The sequence below is a fragment of the Microcebus murinus genome, chromosome 16 (genome assembly GCF_040939455.1).
Source record: "Microcebus murinus isolate Inina chromosome 16, M.murinus_Inina_mat1.0, whole genome shotgun sequence".
Lineage (NCBI taxonomy): Eukaryota > Metazoa > Chordata > Mammalia > Primates > Cheirogaleidae > Microcebus > Microcebus murinus.
In genome coordinates this window covers 57467884-57485293 of record NC_134119.1, presented here as the reverse complement: position 1 = coordinate 57485293, position 17410 = coordinate 57467884, and the positions used below count along the sequence as shown (strand labels likewise).

The 17410-nt window shown below is 54.2% G+C and overlaps 2 protein-coding genes across 2 annotated transcripts in view; both read right to left on the bottom strand.

Annotated features, from left to right (window-relative positions):
• Positions 1–2087, bottom strand: part of TDRD12 (tudor domain containing 12) — a 58865-nt gene extending 56778 nt beyond the window's left edge. The window contains exon 1 of the mRNA XM_020283324.2: positions 1869–2087. Within this exon, the coding sequence (XP_020138913.2) occupies positions 1869–1892 (24 nt within the window). The 5' untranslated portion in view covers positions 1893–2087. The remainder of the gene's footprint in view (positions 1–1868) is intronic.
• A 6621-nt stretch (positions 2088–8708) lies between these two features.
• On the bottom strand, positions 8709–16883 carry NUDT19 (nudix hydrolase 19). Its single transcript, XM_012775178.3, has 3 exons — positions 16197–16883; positions 11214–11421; positions 8709–9956 (listed from the first exon to the last, which is right to left on the bottom strand). Exons 1-3 carry the CDS (start codon positions 16866–16868, stop codon positions 9751–9753), a joined length of 1086 nt encoding a protein of 361 aa, XP_012630632.3. The 5' UTR covers positions 16869–16883; the 3' UTR covers positions 8709–9750.
• Between the last annotated feature and the right edge of the window lie 527 nt (positions 16884–17410).

The window sequence follows — 17410 nt, the reverse complement described above, 5'->3', positions numbered from 1 at the left end:
TTCTACAAAGGCAATTCAATGGAGAAAGGACAGTCTTTTCAACACATCATGCTGGAACAACTAGATAACCAAGTGCAAAAAAATGAACCTCCATTTGTTCCTTGTACCACATACAAAACCTCAGATCATGTCTCCAATTGGAAATTATTAACATTTCTAGAAGAATATATGGGGGAAATTTTTAGGACTGTAAGTCAAAGATTTCTCAGCTATTTAAGTCTAAATAATATTCCATCGTATATAAGCATACCACATTTTGTTTATTCCATCACCTGTCTATGGATATTTGGGGAGAAAAAACATTTAATCCTTGTAAAACTTAAATATCGAGGGCTACAGCTGGAACCTGTACCATAGTTGGAGAAACGCTCCTATATGGGATAGAAAATTTGCTCAGAGGGTGAGCTGAGTGAGAGCCAGATGTGGAGGGTGACACAAAGGGTTTGTGGGCCCAGCTGAGAACTCAGGGCTCCGAAGGCCGAGGCAGCGAGTCCCGCTCCTCCTGCCCAAGTTGTGCCCCAGCGGATGGGGACGTGCCGGGCAGCCCTGTCCTTTTAACAAGAGAGATGGCATTAGCACCGTTAGCACTGACAGGCAACATCTGAGCGGTCAAGAGGCGCCCGCCAGTGGGGCGTGGAACCCCAAGAGTCTCGGGCAAGTCCTCTGTAAGCGTCAGCCGCCTGGAACGCGCGTGTGAACCTTTGTTCAGATGCAAGGCACACGACGCGAAACAGAGGCGGGAAAACCGGTGGCTGCAAAAATCCTGCCATTTGCTACATCTCTGTCCTCTGACCACCCGAGCACGGTTGCCAAAGTCGTTTCTAGTTCCTTTTCCCAAAAAACCGAAAGCCACCCCTCTGCTCCGGTTTGCAAAACGCCTCCCTGCGGTAACCCTGTCCCGAGCGTCGCCAGGGAGCGCGCGCGACTCGGGGACGGAAAGGCGGCGCGCCCGGCCGGGGCGAGCCTCGTCACGCACGCGAAGTCGGGGGACCCGGACGTCGCCCCAAGCGGAGCCTCGTGGTGAGGCGCGCGGGAGCTAGAGAGCTGGGGGCGGGCGGGGGCCACAGAGACGCCGGGGTGGGGGCGACAGGGACCTGGGGGTGGGTCTGTGACCACAGAAACGCAGGGGTGGGGGGCGACAGGGACCTGGGGCAGGGTGGGGGCGACAGGGACCTGGGGCGGGGTGGGGGCGACAGGGACCTGGGGGTGGGTCTGTGACCACAGAAACGCAAGGGTGGGGGGCGACAGGGACCTGGGGGCAGGCTGGGGGCGACAGGGACCTGGGGGCGGGGTGGGGGCGACAGAAACTGGGGTGGGGGTGACAGGGACCTGGGGGCGGGGTCTGTGACCACAGAAACGCCGGGGTGGGGGTGACAGGGAACTGGGGGCGGGGTGGGGCCACAGAAACGCAGGAATGGGGGCGACAGGGACCCCGGGGCGGGTGGTGACAGAAACGCCGGGGTGGAGAGTCAACAGACACCTGGGTGGGGGCGACAGGGACCCGGGGACAGCTAGGGGCGACAGAAACGCCAGGGTGGAGGCGACAGAAACGTCGGGCTGGGGGTCGACAGAGGCCTGGGTGGAGGCGACAGAAGCCCCGGGCTGGGGGCGACAGGGACCGGGGGCAGCTGGGGGTGCAGGCCCGGGGCCGAGGAGCCGCGGCCCGTCGGGGACAGGGCGGTGCAGGGCGGCGGGCCGGGCCGCACCTCAGTTTCCGACAAACACCCGCTTATGGCGCCGAGAGCGCCCCACACAGCGCCCGCCACACGCTTCGGGGAACTTTCTCGCAGCTTCCGTGAAACCGAGACGCCGGCGTCCGGTGCGGCCCCACCCGGGTCGGGCCCCGCGGCCCCGCGCGGCGAGCCCACCTTCAGCACCAGGACCTCGAGCATCTTCGCGGCGGCGCCGGGGCGCGCTCGGCCGGCCCCGCACGGCCCCGCACAGCTCCGCGCCCGGTGCGCCTCGCGGCCCGGCCCCGCTCGCAGGCCGCCCGCCCGCCACGCCTGAGGCGACGCGCCCGGTCCTCTTGCTCGACGCCCGCCGCGGGCGCCCGCCCGGCCTCGCCCGGCCTCGCGGCGTTCGGAGACCACGTGGGCGCCCAACGGCCGGACAACCGCCGGCCGCACAGCGCCGCCCCGCGGCGGGGAGGGACGGCCCCGGCGTCAGGGCGTCGCGCGCTTCGCCCCAACCCGGCCCGCCTCCCACGACGGCAGGGCCGCCTGTCCCCGCCCCCCACGACCTCCCACTACTGACCCGGCCCGCCTGTCCCCGGCCCCACGCCCCACGACGGCCCGGGCCGCCTGTCCCCGCCCCCCATGACCCCTCAGGACTGCCGGACCGCCTGTCCCCGCCCCCACGACCGGACCCGCCTGTCCCCGCCTCCCAAGACCCCTCACGACTGCCGACAGCCCGACAGCCTGTCCCCGCCTCCCAAGACCCCTCACGACTGCCGACAGCCCGACAGCCTGTCCCCGCCCCCCACGACCCCTCAAGACTGTCAGACCGCCTGTCCCTGCCTCCCACGACCCCTCAAGACTGCCGGACCGCCTGTCCCTGCCTCCCACGACCCCTCACGACTGCCGGACCGCCTGTCCCCGCCCCCCATGACCCCTCACGACTGCCGGACCGCCTGTCCCCGCCCCCACGACCGGACCGCCTGTCCCCGCCCCCACGACCGGACCCGCCTGTCCCCGCCTCCCAAGACCCCTCACGACTGCCGACAGCCCGACAGCCTGTCCCTGCCTCCCACGACCCCTCACGACTGCCGGACCGCCTGTCCCCGCCCCCCACCACCCCTCACGACTGCCGGACCGCCTGTACCCGCCCCCCACGACTCCTCACGACTGCCGGACAGCCTGTACCCGCCCCCCACCACCCCTCACGACTGCCGGACCGCCTGTACCCGCCCCCCACGACCCCTCACGACTGCCGGACCGCCTGTACCCGCCCCCCACGACTCCTCACGACTGCCGGACAGCCTGTACCCGCCCCCCACCACCCCTCACGACTGCCGACAGCGCGACCGCCTGTACCCGCCCCCCACGACTCCTCACGACTGCCGGACCGCCTGTACCCGCCCCCCACGACTCCTCACGACTGCCGGACCGCCTGTACCCGCCCCCACGACTCCTCACGACTGCCGACAGCGCGACCGCCTGTCCCAGCCCCCCCCACGACCTCCCACAACAGCCGGGACCTGCCCTTCCACGACCTCCCCAGACCAGACCCCCTGTCCCCAACCCCCACGACCTCCACAGCCGTCCCTCGCGTCCCCGCCCACGACCTCCCGTGACTGCCGGACCCGCCTGTCGGGCGGGAAGCCTGTGGTGACAAGGAGCAGAGCGCGGGCAGCCACCGCCCCCCGGGTCTGCGTGGACTCCTGGCGACGTTCCTCCCTGACCTGCGGCTCCCGGAAAGCGTCCCGGCTTTCTCCACAGCTGGCCCGCCACTCCAAGTGTCTGTCACCGGCATCCTTGTCACCACCGAAGCCTGCGGCTTAGAGCCACCACCCGTGGCGGCCTCCTCGTGCTCCGGGTGCCCCGTCCTCGACGCACGCGTGGCTGGTTGTCGAGCCGGCACAGGGGCGGGGGCTTTGGGCACTTCCAGGCCTCAGCTTTCTCATCTAAAACTTGGGGGACTCGCGAAGTGGCCCCCGGAATGATATGACATCACGTGGCGTGACACACAGGACCCTCGAGAAGCACGCAGGGAACGTGAGCTCTCAGAACAGCCCCGGGATCTTCCTCCAAGACACGAATAAGCCGACAGACAAGAAGGAAGTGAAACAATGTCCCTTAAGACTCGGAGGCACCACAGCTAAAACGAATAATAAGATGTGTGGCCCAGAAGGGTCCGCAGCTGGGATCTTCCATGGGTTTCAGTTGTGAAGACACGACGTTTGTTAAGCGCACATCAGAACGCGTTAATTTGCCAGTAAGTCAACCGACAGGATGGCAAGAGGTGGCACCGGTGCAGGAAGAGGGTGGGAGTTGTGGAGTTCGTACTTGGGGACCCGCATGCTCACACACAAGCACCCAGTTTTAAGAGCAAGCTTAATCCCACAAGGTCCCACAAATAATGTGCTTAAAAGCCACAGGCTGGATGATCTGAGCGGGGGAAATGCGTGACCACCGGTAGGAAGGAAGACACAGCTGCAAGATGCATGAGGTTCACCTGTTGCTGACGTTGGGCTAACGAGGGGTCGCCCTCAATCAAGGCATCAGGCAAAACCAACTCACCTGAAGGATAAAGACGTCAAACATGGGGGGGAGCCGGGCGCGGTGGCTCACGCCTGTAATCCTAGCACCATGGGAGGCTGAGGCGGGAGGATGGCTCGAGGTCAGGAGTTTGAAACCAGCCTGAGCAAGAGCCAGACCCCGTCTCTACTATAAATAGAAACAAATTAATTGGCCAACTAAAAATATATATAGAAAAAATTAGCCGGGCATGGTGGCGCATGCCTGTAGTCCCAGCTACTCGGGAGGCTGAGGCAGGAGGATCGCTTGAGCCCAGGAGTTTGAGGTTGCTGTGAGCGAGGCTGACGCCACGGCACTCACTCTAGCCTGGGCAACAAAGTGAGACTCTGTCTCAAAAAAAAAAAAAAAAATGGGTGGGAAACAGCAGCACCTGAGTTAAACCGGCCCACGCCTGTAGTCCCAGCTACTTGAGAGACTGAGATGGGAGGATCCCTTGAGCCCAGCCTGGGCAACATAGTGAGACCCCCCAACTTAAATGGGAGGTCCCGGAGACAGTTCCCAAGCCCCAAAGAAGATGGAGAGCGCAGCCTTCTCCCAGTTCTGCATGCGAGGACAGACTTTTTTTCTTTGACTAGATGCCATGCTATGGTATGGTGGGTGTTTCCCAAACTTTTTCACAACATGGCTTACTTCGGTATAAATGGAAATATTTATACATCACTGGATGAAGAGTCAAGACTGCTGCCCCCCCCAGGCCCCCTGAGGCTGAAAGGGGTCAGTGTCTGCACTGTAACCTGCTCCCCCAACCCTGACACCAGTGAGAAGCATTAAAAAAAAAAAAAAAATTAACATAAGGTGAAAAGATTCCCAGTCCATTTTTATAAGGCAGTTAAATCCCAGCACTAAAACCTGACAAAGAACTGCAGACTAATTTCCCTTATCAGTATAGGTGCTGAAATCCCAAATAAAATGCTACCGTGTAAAACCAGGACACCTTTTGTTTAAAAAGTTAAGCCGTGGCCAAGTAGGCGGTGAGGCTTAATCAGAAATGCAGAAAGGTTTAATACTGGGCTGGCACAAATACGGCCAGGTCACGGCACAGGTAGCAATGAAAGCTGTTCCTAAAAGTGGCCATTCTTTTTAATTCTACTGACTACTTTTTTGTCTGTTTGCTTGTTTGTTTTTGAGACAGAGTCTCGCTTTGTTGACCTGGCTAGAGTGAGTGCCATGGCGTCAGCCTAGCTCACAGCAACCTCAAACTCCTGGGCTCAAGTGATCCTCCTGCCTCAGCCTCCCGAGTAGCTGGGACTACAAGCATGCACCACTATGCCCGGCTCATTTTTTCTCTATATATTAGTTGGCCAATTAATTTCTTTCTATTTATAGTAGAGACGGGGTCTTGCTCTTGCTCTTGCTCAGGCTGGTTTCGAACTCCTGACCTTGAGCAATCCGTCTGCCTCGGCCTCCCATAGTGCTAGGATTACAGGCGTAAGTCACCAAACCTAGCCTCTACTAACTACTTTTGCATTTAAAAACACTTTAACAGATATTTCTCTATGGTCACAAACCTATAGACTCCCCACTCTCACGTTCTTTCCTATTCCTCCCATAAGGCCACTCCTGCTTATGACAATATAAGCTGGGATTACTGAACCAAATTATTTTTATGAAAAAGGTGGTTTTTGCATTTTTCAAAATAGGCTTAAAAGTGCATTATTTTTAACATTTGCGGTGCTTTTTAGCCAACTTTAATTATTCAGACTTACTTCCTATAGTTAATGGATTTCCACAACTCACCATCAGGGCTTCTACCATGCCCTGCTACTGCAAAAGCTTTTGATTGATCTTCCAGTCACATATAGTGTTTCTATCAGTGAATTCCTGTCCAGTGCATTCCATGGCTCCGTGAAGCCTGATTCTGTACCTTTGTCATTTCTGCTCTTCCTGAAAATCTGCGGCATTCTTTGTCTCTGACATCCAAAATGTCATCCACGTATTAGACAATTTTTGTTAATTTTTTGACCACGAGGGACTTGATCTTGAGATGTGAAGATCAACATTTTTCTTTAGCTCAGGAGAACTTCATTCTCTTCTCCAAATAATGTGTTTCCACTTGTTCTGGAATTTTCTTTTTAGCTATGCCCCCTACTGGATGCCATCTGCTATTTTCAATATCTGTTTTTGTTAGGCTATAGTAACAAAGAGACCCGGGAACAAAAACAGTTCAGAGTTCCAGATTTGTCTCAAAGCAACAGTGACTGCAAAAAGGTTCTGAGGCGAGAGAGAGCTTTGAACCGTTGAGGAGCCAAAGGACCTTTCTGACGGGTGACAGCAGTGCAGAGGTCAGAAGAAGGATGCAAGATATACCTGGGTCACAGAATCCACAGGACTTGCCAGTCTCCTGCACAAAGGAATGGGGAAAAGGGAGGAATCGGACATGACTCAGATTTCTAGCTTGAGTAAGTAGGAGACGTCTGATATAAGGAAGACGGTGCTGCGGCAAACTGCTCCAGGGAAAATAGGTTAGGGACCAAGCGGAACTGTTTTAACAAAGAGATCCAAAAATATAGTAGTTTCCGTAAAATAGAAGTGTATTTTCTTTCATGTAAAAGCAAGAAGTGAGCAGTCCAGCGCTGGCAGGCAGCTGTCCCTGAACACTCAGCTTCTGTCGCCCCAGCCAGCTGCTCCAGTTGTCACCAGTTCTAGCCAGTGGGAAGGGAGAAGAGGAAGTGGAAGGCAGGCAGTTTCCTCCTTCAAGGATATGACCTGGAAGCCATTGACTGCACCCAGGGAGAGAAGTGGGTCTGAGGACGAGGACCAAGGGGGACTCTCACATCTAAAGGTTAGAGAAGAAACTTAAAACGAGGACAGAGTAGTGGCTAAGGGGGGAGTAAAGAGGAATGGAGACTGTCAAAGGTCACAGAGAAGTTGAAAAAAATAGAGATGAAAGAGTATGAAGTATTAATAACTACTTATGCCCAAATATGAGAGCTTCCTCTCCCCCAGAAATTATCCCTTATATTAGAGTCCTTACTACATTTCCCATATTATAGGGCACTCTGAATTATTTTTTTTTATTAACAAAGAATTGTGTGGCCAGGCACAGTGGCTCATGCCTGTAATCCTAGCCCTTTGGGAGGCCAAGGCTGGAGGATGGCTTGAGGCCAGGAGTTCGAGACCAACCTGAGCAATATATGAGATGCCATCTCTACAAAAATACAAAAAAACTAAGCCGGGCATGGTGGCACACTGGTATAGTCCCAGCTACTTGGGAGGCTGGGGCAGGATGATTACTTGAGCCCAGAAGTTTGAGGTTGCAGTGATGTATGATGACACCATTGCTCTCTAGCCTGGGCAACAGAATGAGACGCTGTCTCAAAAAAAGAAAAGCAGAAACTCTGTGGACAAGGCACGTTTGCCTAAAATATCAATACCAGCCCCATTCTGGATGCTGATTCGAGTCATCCAAAAGATTCAGCCAAAAAAAGGGAGGCAATGGAAATATATACTGACTTAGTGCTCATTCCTGAGTTTATAACTGTAGTTTCAGGAAATGTGTGGTATTATAGGAAATGAATTGTCCTGGCTGTGCCCTGGATCAGATGGCATGGAGTGGAGGCATCAGCAGTCCATGCAAGCTGGGTTCTAGAACAACATAATGTTTCAGCTCATGAGGTCAACCCTATTATTTTGGGCTGAAGGGGGCAAGGTATCACCTTTCACCATAGGTAGGAAGTCATGTGGCAGTGACCCAAAAGGAGCTCTTAGGAGACAAGGTTCATTCAGATTAAAAACAACAAAAGTATATCTTTTCTATGAAGAAAAACCGGTCACGTTACTTTATAACAACATCCCCTAAAATCACCCACTGAGCCGCAGCAACTCCAGTGAAAAAGGAGCAGGACCAGGCGTCGGGTTCCTTCGGCTGTGGTGCTAACTGGCTCCGTAAATCTTGTTCTCCGTTTTCTCACTGGCAAAATCATGGTGTTCATTGAGGCCCCTTCCAGCTATGAGTGACATTCCGAGAATGAAAGGGCATTATGCCCAAGGCCAAAAATTCAGAAGCCACATACAATGATAACAGTCTCCGTGGTTCCTAAAATTTACATATTGGAAGCATTTGCTGGAGGTAAAAAAAAAAAAAAAGAGATTTTACTTTAGATCTGGGTTTCTCACCCTTGGCCAGATAATTCTTTGCTCTGGGCAGCGGTCCTGTGCATTGTGGGTGACTTGACTGCATTCCTGGCCTCTCCCCACCGGGTGGCAGTAGCATCCTGCCCTCAGCTGTAAGAACCAAAAAAACGTTTCCAGACATAGCCAAATGCCCCCGCAGGGCAAAAGTGCCTGGGTTGAGAACCACTGCTCCAGATATATTCCTCTAATCAGGATTAAATAATACACATAAACTAATTTATCATTGGCTTTATTTTGTAGATAGGAAAACTAAGGTGCTACACGAAAATGAAATCCATTGTACAATGTATAACATAAGTCAGAGATCTTGAAACAGAATTAGAATCTATCATTTCCCACCTTTAGTCAATAAACTTTATTCATCTTTAAAGGAGGTAAAAAATTACTCATATTAAACATGCTGAAAATAAACATCACTAATTAAACATTACACCTCTCTTACCTCTTTTCATTCATTAACACTCTGGAGTAGAAATAATAATGGTTTTTGTTATGGCTTCATTATTTCTTTAAAATATTTATTACAACAAATTTCATTTGGGAAACATAATAAGTAATGCCATTGGATTTTAAAAATAATTGAATCTTAATCATTAAGCTAAAGACATAGCAAGAAAACAAGACATTATTACTTGAAGGTTGTCTCAGTCTACTGTTCGCTCCCTAATCAGACACCCTTAAACCAATTCCAATAGAAAGTCTAAGAAATTCATGGATCGATCTCCAAAGCACCTCAGGGAAAGTGCTAATACACTTAGAACAACAGTTAGAACAACAATGGTAAAAGGACATCTTATTTAAACTTTTGAAATAATAAAACAATATAGCAGGCCGGGCACCATGGCTCACGCCTGTAATCCTAGCACTCTGGGAGGCCGAGGCGGGAGGATCGGTTGAGCTCAGGGGTTCCAGACCAGCCTGAGCAAGAGCGAGACCCCGTCTCTACTAAAAACAGAAAAATTAGCCAGGTGCGGTGGCGCATGCCTGTAGTCCCAGCTACTCTACTCGGGAGGCTGAGGCAGGAGGATCTCTTGGGCCCAGGAGTGTGAGGCTGCAGTGAGCTATGATGACGCCATGGCACTCTAGCCCAGGTGACAGAGTAAGACTCTGTCTCAAACAAACAAAAAAAGCCATATAGCAGTGGGAACCCTTGTGAAATTTTTTTGTTTTGGTAACAAGATCATTTATACTTTATAAACTTTATACTTGTGGCACACTGTAAGGTTAAAAGAATACAATAAGCAAGAGAGCTCCATAAAACACCCGAAGTAAGAAACAACCTTTATAGGCACAAAGTTCCAAGGTTTCAGGAAAATGTAGTCACCCTTCCTTACTCATTAGGACACTGCAAGTAGGCACCCTACAAACGGCTTGCTCCTACTACGTAGTTCTTAGGGTAAATGTGTTTATTCTCTGATGAAATAGTCACGTGGAGATTATAGAGATATTTGTTGTACATCACTATTCGGTGAAATTTCTTGCCTTCCTTCATGATTTCTTCAGTCTTTTTTTCAGTAGACAAAACCTCTTCTAATGAGTCTGCATCTTCTACGTACAGCTCATCGCCTGAAAAATGACAAAATGTTAATTCCATAAAGTATCGTTTTATAAATCGTTCCAATATAGTAGTGAAATGTAAATCAGTCCTTATTTTTACCTATTTAGTGTTTTCAGAAGTGAGGCAGTAGCTAAATAACCCTAATTTTATGAATGTATCTCAATTTCTTTCTTGTGTTTTTAATATTCCCCCAACTCCCCAGCTAAGAATTTCCTGCAGACACAGAAACATTTGTGACTGGCATATTTTCACCGTGAACCAAAACTTTTATACAGTTCATGATTCTCTTCATTCTCTTTGATATTGACATTAATACTGGCCTTGATATCCATATACTTTTGGTGTTTCAATGTGGGCCATTTTGATAATCTCAAGGTTAATTTAGAGAAATTACATCAAAACTGCTGAATTATCCACCTGTGGATGGAGCAACAGTCCCCATCACTACTCCAGGACTGAGCAGGCAGCCACGAAGACAGGTCACAAGGCCCCTCCCCAAACTGCCACAAAAGCTCCATCTGCCCAACAGCAATTGACCCTAAGCAAGTTCCCTAATTCAAATAAATCGACAACTTACAAATTCTCGTAATTCAAAATTAAAATGTAAAAAAGTAAGATAATATGAGAAAAATTTTTCAATGTCTAGAAAATATTTATATAAATATATAGGTATGTTTATGGCATTATTCAGACTCTGGTTACAATAACATGACTATTTTATAAACTTTGACCTTATTTAATTAAAACCCTGTAGGCTCTAAAACATAGACTAATTCATGTATCTGTTGGGCAAACTGCCATGCGGCCCAGTGCACTGAATAGAAACACAAGGCCGGGCGCGGTGGCTCACGCCTGTAATCCTAGCACTCTGGGAGGCCGAGGCGGGCAGATTGCCTGAGGTCAGGAGTTCGAAACCAGCCTGAGCAAGAGCGAGACCCTGTCTCTACTATAAATAGAAAGAAATTAATTGGCCAACTAATATATATAGAAAAAATTAGCCGGGCATGGTGGTGCATGCCTGTAGTCCCAGCTACTCGGGAGGCTGAGGCAGGAGGATCACTTGAGCCCAGGAGTTTGAGGTTGCTGTGAGCGAGGCTGATGCCACGGCACTCACTCTAGCCTGGGCAGCAAAGCGAGACTCTGTCTCAAAAAATAAAAATAAAACACAGACTAATTCATGTCTCGGTTGAGCAAACTGCCATGCGGCCCGGCCCAGTGCACTGAATAGAAACACTCACGAAAGCATCTCTGCTTCACTGATCTACCTGGTAAAAGCTGGAGCATCCCATCAGCTGTCACCAATGTCACCGGCAGCCACCTTTCCAGCCCTTCTAATGCACCATCCAAACAAAACTTGTGCAAGTCAGACAGAGAGGCGAAGTTTTCAAGTCGTCTTAATTCGTAGAACTGCGGGGGTGCCAACCAAATCTCTTTTGACAGGAAACTGTGAGTCGCCTCAGATGGAGAGAGCCACTGTGGAAGACAAGGTGCCGTAGACAAGGTAAGATCTGAGACTGTTAGGTCAGTACCTAAGAGCTAATTGAAGATATAAGATGAACCCATTAATTTGCCTTAGGAGAGCCCTCTGAGACAACATGAAAGATTTGGTGAAGGAAGCTGGATTTTCCAAGGCCAAATTGACTTGAAAAAATAAAAAAATTTTATAAAAAGAAAGCTAGATTGTTCCTCTTAAGAGGTTGGTTAGTGGGGCCCAGCGCGGTGGCTCCCGCCTGTAATCATAGCACTCTGGGAGGCCAAGGCGGGAGGATCGCTCAAGGTCAGGAGTTCGAGACCAGCCTGAGCAAGAGCGAGACCCGTCTCTACTAAAAATAGAAATAAATTAATTGGCCAACTAAAACTATATAGAAAAAATAGCCGGGCATGCCTGTAGTCCCAGTTACCCGGAAGGCTGAAGCAGGAGGATCTCTTGAGCCCAGAAGTTTGAGGTTGCTGTGAGCTAGGCTGATGCCACAGCACTCTAGCCTGGGCAACAGAGCAAGACTCTTGTCTCAAAAAAAAAAAAAAAAAAAAAAGAGAAGCTGATGATCGGGACAGTGATCCTGAGAACTAGCAAATAAACCAGGACAGACCACCAAGGCTTGACCTGGGACAGTTTTTCAGCACTAAATGGCAGAAGATGCTGAGGGCAAGGTGGTCCTGGACACTCCTGAAGGAAGAAGACTCTGAAGAGTAAAATCATCACAGTAGTTTGAGAATTCAGTCCCTGCTGGTATGGGAACCTTGGCTGGGCACAGTGGCTGACACCTGTAATCCCAGCTGCTTGGGAGGCGGAGGCGGGAGGACCGCTTGAGCCCAGGAGTTGGAGGCTGCAGCGAGCTGTGATTGCGCCACTGCACTCCAGCCTGGGTGACAGAGCAAGACCCTGTCTCAAAAACTAAAATAATAAAATAAAGGGGGCACCTTGGCTAAGCCCTGAGGATGGCCACAACAAAAGCTCAACTACAGCAACCAAACTACAGGGTGATGTGTCCCACGTTACAAAGGAGGTAGCAGTACCAGCTTTAAGGAAGGTGGAGAGGCCTGAGCTTACAGTCCAGCAAGTGTGATCGCTGCAGAGTTTCAACCAGGCAGTGTTTGCCCATTAAACTTAAGTGGCTTCACCGCTGCAACCTGCTCTCCTACTCCAGCCTTCCTTCCAGAGACAGTTAGATAAAAAAGAGCTCAATGACTCAATGAATATGGAACAACCCCCAAAAGTCCTCCTTTAATCAGTTTTCTAAACATCCACCTACACTGGAGGAAACTGATTCCCACCCCCAAGGCCAGTGAGTTGAAACTGATTTCTGCCTTGGATGACTATAGGTCAAAGGCGAGTAAGCTTGTATGTGCTTAAACATCTCCTGAGGGGCCTGTTAAGAACCTCACGTTCCCGGGGCCCTGATATGGGGTCCAGCGATCTATGAGTTTAATGAGCATGCCAAATCACTCTGAAGTTGGCTAAAACTACTTAAACAAACAAGACAAAGTCCTGGGCCTCAAAGGACCACCCAATCTCTCTAAGTTATTTCCAAAGCAACCGTGTGAGATCAGAGATAACTACCAACATGGATGAGCTAAATGATGCGCATCAACCCACTTAATCCAACCTGTTCAGGTTATTCCAGAGCATAGGTTACAGAAGGTCATCATTTGTCAGCTACTTGTCATCAGGAAAGCACTGCTCGCTATGCTTCACATAAAATGTTTCCAGTCCTTAGGGTAACGCTGCATACTCCCATTTTACAGATGAGGAAACTCAGGGAGCTCCTTTAAGTAGAAAATCTGGGCTTCAGACTCCGGGGATGTCTCACTCCAAACTGCACTCTGTTTCCAGTAAGTTCTGAACCTCAGCACTACGGACACTAGGCCACCTAACTCTGTTGTGATGCTGTCCTGTACACTTAAATAGGGCAGCCTCCCTGGGCTCTACCCACTAGATGGCAGTAGCAACCCCCCAGTTGTGAGGACCAAAAATGTCTCCACACACTGCCAAGTGCACCTGGGGACAGGGTGGGCGAATCACCCCTGTTGAGAGCCACTGGTCCAGACCAGGTTAAGGATTGTTTATTAGGGCTGGGCACAGTGGTTAGCACCTGTGATCCCAGCACTTTGGGAGGCTAAGGCAGGAGGACTGCTTGAGGCTAGGAGTTCGAGACCAACCTGGGCAACACAGCAAGACCCCATCTGCACAAAAATTTTTTTTAAAAAATTAGCCAGACATGGTGGCACGTGTCTATAGTCCCGGCTACTGCAGAGGCTGAGGTGGGAAGGTTCCTTAAGCCCATTTGAGGCTGCAGTGAGCTACGATCACGCCTCTGCACGCCAGCCTGGTAATGCAAATCAAAGTAAAGAGTGACTGTATTAATATCAGAGTAAACTTCAGATTTAAGAACAAAAATATTACCAGGAGTAAAGAAGGATATTTTATAACAATCAAGGGGTCGGTCCATCAAGTCTTAACAGTCCTAAATGTGTATGCAGTCCCTTGTATTAGCTGGGACAAGTAAACGACGTGGAAGATTGAACTGAAAGACGCTCCCAACCAATTCAACCTAACTTGACATTTTTACAAACGCACCATCAAACAGCAGTATATTCTTCACAGGTGAAAAAGGGAACATTCACTAAGATAGAGCATACTTGTGGCCATAAGGCAAGTCTCATTAAACTTAAATAAAGACTGAAATCACATATAAAGCCCTGTGCAGAGCGCGATGGGACCTCCGCAGTGGCCCTCCCGGGACAAGCGCATGGGGAGAGGCGAGGCCTTGGGACTGCGAAGCGGGGTGGGGTGAGCAGAAGGCGCTTCACCAAGGGCATGTTTTGGTCCCCCCTCATTCGGTCCCAGACCCGGAGGGCCCTGGCTGCCAGTAGGGATCCTCCTTGGGAAGGGGTCCTCCTTGGGAAGGGGGTCCTCCTTGGGAAGGGGGTCCTCCTTGGGAAGGGGTCCTCCTTGGGAAGGGGATCCTCCTTGGGAAGGGTTCCTCCTTGGGAAGGGGTCCTCCTTGGGAAGGGGATCCTCCTTGGGAAGGGGTCCTCCTTGGGAAGGGGATCCTCCTTGGGAAGGGGGTCCTCCTTGGGAAGGGGTCCTCCTTGGGAAGGGTTCCTCCTTGGGAAGGGGTCCTCCTTGGGAAGGGTTCCTCCTTGGGAAGGGGATCCTCCTTGGGAAGGGGGTCCTCCTTGGGAAGGGTTCCTCCTTGGGAAGGGTTCCTCCTTGGGAAGGGTTCCTCCTTGGGAAGGGTTCCTCCTTGGGAAGGGGGTCCTCCTTGGGAAGGGGGTCCTCCTTGGGAAGGGGTCCTCCTTGGGAAGGGGTCCTCCTTGGGAAGGGTTCCTCCTTGGGAAGGGTTCCTCCTTGGGAAGGGGGTCCTCCTTGGGAAGGGGATCCTCCTTGGGAAGGGGTCCTCCTTGGGAAGGGGTCCTCCTTGGGAAGGGTTCCTCCTTGGGAAGGGGTCCTCCTTGGGAAGGGTTCCTCCTTGGGAAGGGGATCCTCCTTGGGAAGGGGATCCTCCTTGGGAAGGGGGTCCTCCTTGGGAAGGGGTCCTCCTTGGGAAGGGGTCCTCCTTGGGAAGGGGTCCTCCTTGGGAAGGGGATCCTCCTTGGGAAGGGGATCCTCCTTGGGAAGGGGGTCCTCCTTGGGAAGGGGGTCCTCCTTGGGAAGGGATCCTCCTTGGGAAGGGTTCCTCCTTGGGAAGGGGGTCCTCCTTGGGAAGGGGGTCCTCCTTGGGAAGGGGTCCTCCTTGGGAAGGGTTCCTCCTTGGGAAGGGTTCCTCCTTGGGAAGGGTTCCTCCTTGGGAAGGGGATCCTCCTTGGGAAGGGGATCCTCCTTGGGAAGGGGGTCCTCCTTGGGAAGGGGGTCCTCCTTGGGAAGGGATCCTCCTTGGGAAGGGTTCCTCCTTGGGAAGGGGGTCCTCCTTGGGAAGGGGATCCTCCTTGGGAAGGGGTCCTCCTTGGGAAGGGTTCCTCCTTGGGAAGGGGTCCTCCTTGGGAAGGGTTCCTCCTTGGGAAGGGGGTCCTCCTTGGGAAGGGGATCCTCCTTGGGAAGGGGTCCTCCTTGGGAAGGGGGTCCTCCTTGGGAAGGGGATCCTCCTTGGGAAGGGGTCCTCCTTGGGAAGGGGTCCTCCTTGGGAAGGGTTCCTCCTTGGGAAGGGGTCCTCCTTGGAAGGGGTCCTCCTTGGGAAGGGGTCCTCCTTGGGAAGGGTTCCTCCTTGGGAAGGGGGTCCTCCTTGGGAAGGGGATCCTCCTTGGGAAGGGGATCCTCCTTGGGAAGGGGTCCTCCTTGGGAAGGGGGTCCTCCTTGGGAAGGGGATCCTCCTTGGGAAGGGGTCCTCCTTGGGAAGGGGTCCTCCTTGGGAAGGGGTCCTCCTTGGGAAGGGGTCCTCCTTGGGAAGGGGATCCTCCTTGGGAAGGGGATCCTCCTTGGGAAGGGGTCCTCCTTGGGAAGGGTTCCTCCTTGGGAAGGGGTCCTCCTTGGAAGGGGTCCTCCTTGGGAAGGGGTCCTCCTTGGGAAGGGTTCCTCCTTGGGAAGGGGTCCTCCTTGGGAAGGGGATCCTCCTTGGGAAGGGGTCCTCCTTGGGAAGGGTTCCTCCTTGGGAAGGGGATCCTCCTTGGGAAGGGGGTCCTCCTTAGGAAGGGGGTCCGCCTTGAGAAGGGGGTCCTCCTTGGGAAGGAGTCCTCCATAAAGGGTCCGCCTTGGGAAGGGGTCCCCCTGGAGTCCCGGCGGTGGCCCCGCCCCCGGGGGAGAGCCCTACCTGGCAGCCCACCACCTCGGCCGCGTCGGGGAGGACGGGCGGCGGCTCGCGCAGGCAGCACAGGAAGAAGGCGGTGTCGAAGCGGCGCGAGAGGCCGCGCGAGAAGGGGGTGCGCCAGCCGCCCCAGGCGTGCAGCGCCCAGACGTCGGGCGCGCAGTCCAGGTGCGCGCACAGGTGCAGGAAGCGGCGCGCGTCCCGGCGCACGCGCTCGCGCCAGGCGTCCAGGCCGGGCGGCGGGTCGAGGGCGCGGCCGGGCGCGGGCGCGGGCGCCGGCGGGGCGCCCCTGGGCCTCAGCAGCAGCACCCCCGCCTCCTCGAAGGCCTCGCGGATGGCGCAGATGCGGAAGGCGACGTCATCGGGCAGCGCCGCGGCGTCCGCGTCCCCGTCGGGCGGCGCGGGGCCCAGGCCGGGGCGCGGCGCCGCCCCGTGGGGCGCGAGGAGCCGGCGCCACTCGGCCGCGCGGTCGGCCGCGTCCAGCGCGCCGCCCGGGAACACGTGCGCGCCCGGCATGAAGCCCTGGCTCGCCGAGCGGCGCAGCAGCAGCAGCCGGAAGCCCTCGGCGGGCGGCGGGGACGGCGGCGCGGCGGCGCCCGGGCGCGTCCCGCCCGCCGCCAGCACCACGGTGGCCGCCCGCCGCCAGCCGCTGGGGCCCGGCCGCAGGGGGCCGCTCATGGCGCGGCGGGACCCTCCGGGCGGACCCCGGCCCCGACCCCGGCCCCGGCACCCCGCGACCTCGCTGCGCCCGGGGACGAGCAGCCGGCGCCGTGCGCCCTCGCTGTCCCTCCCGCCCGAGCCCGCCTGTGGGAGGGCGGGGCCCGCCCGGGCCGGCACCGCCTCGGGTGCCCTCGGGCCAGCGGGCGGCTCTCGCGCGACACGGGCCGTCACGGCCGCCAGCGGGCCGCTGTCGCGCACAGATTCCCGAAGGAGGGCTGCCTTGTCCCCACGCGGGGCACCGGGCCAAGCGCACCGACGCTTAGGGCGCGCGCGACCAGCCAGGGCAACAACGGGAGGCAAAGCCAGGCCCGCTGGCGCCGCTAACACCCGAGGGCTCCGCGTCTTTGTCGCCTAAACAGGGGTCCGCGTGTGCGCGCGCGTCCTTGGGGAGGGGAGAGGGCAAGTTCAAGGGACAGGTGTCTGAGCTTTGCGGACTCCCGCGAACCATGGCAGGGAGAAACCGATGCCAGATGGCAAATTACAAATTTCCCACTGCACAG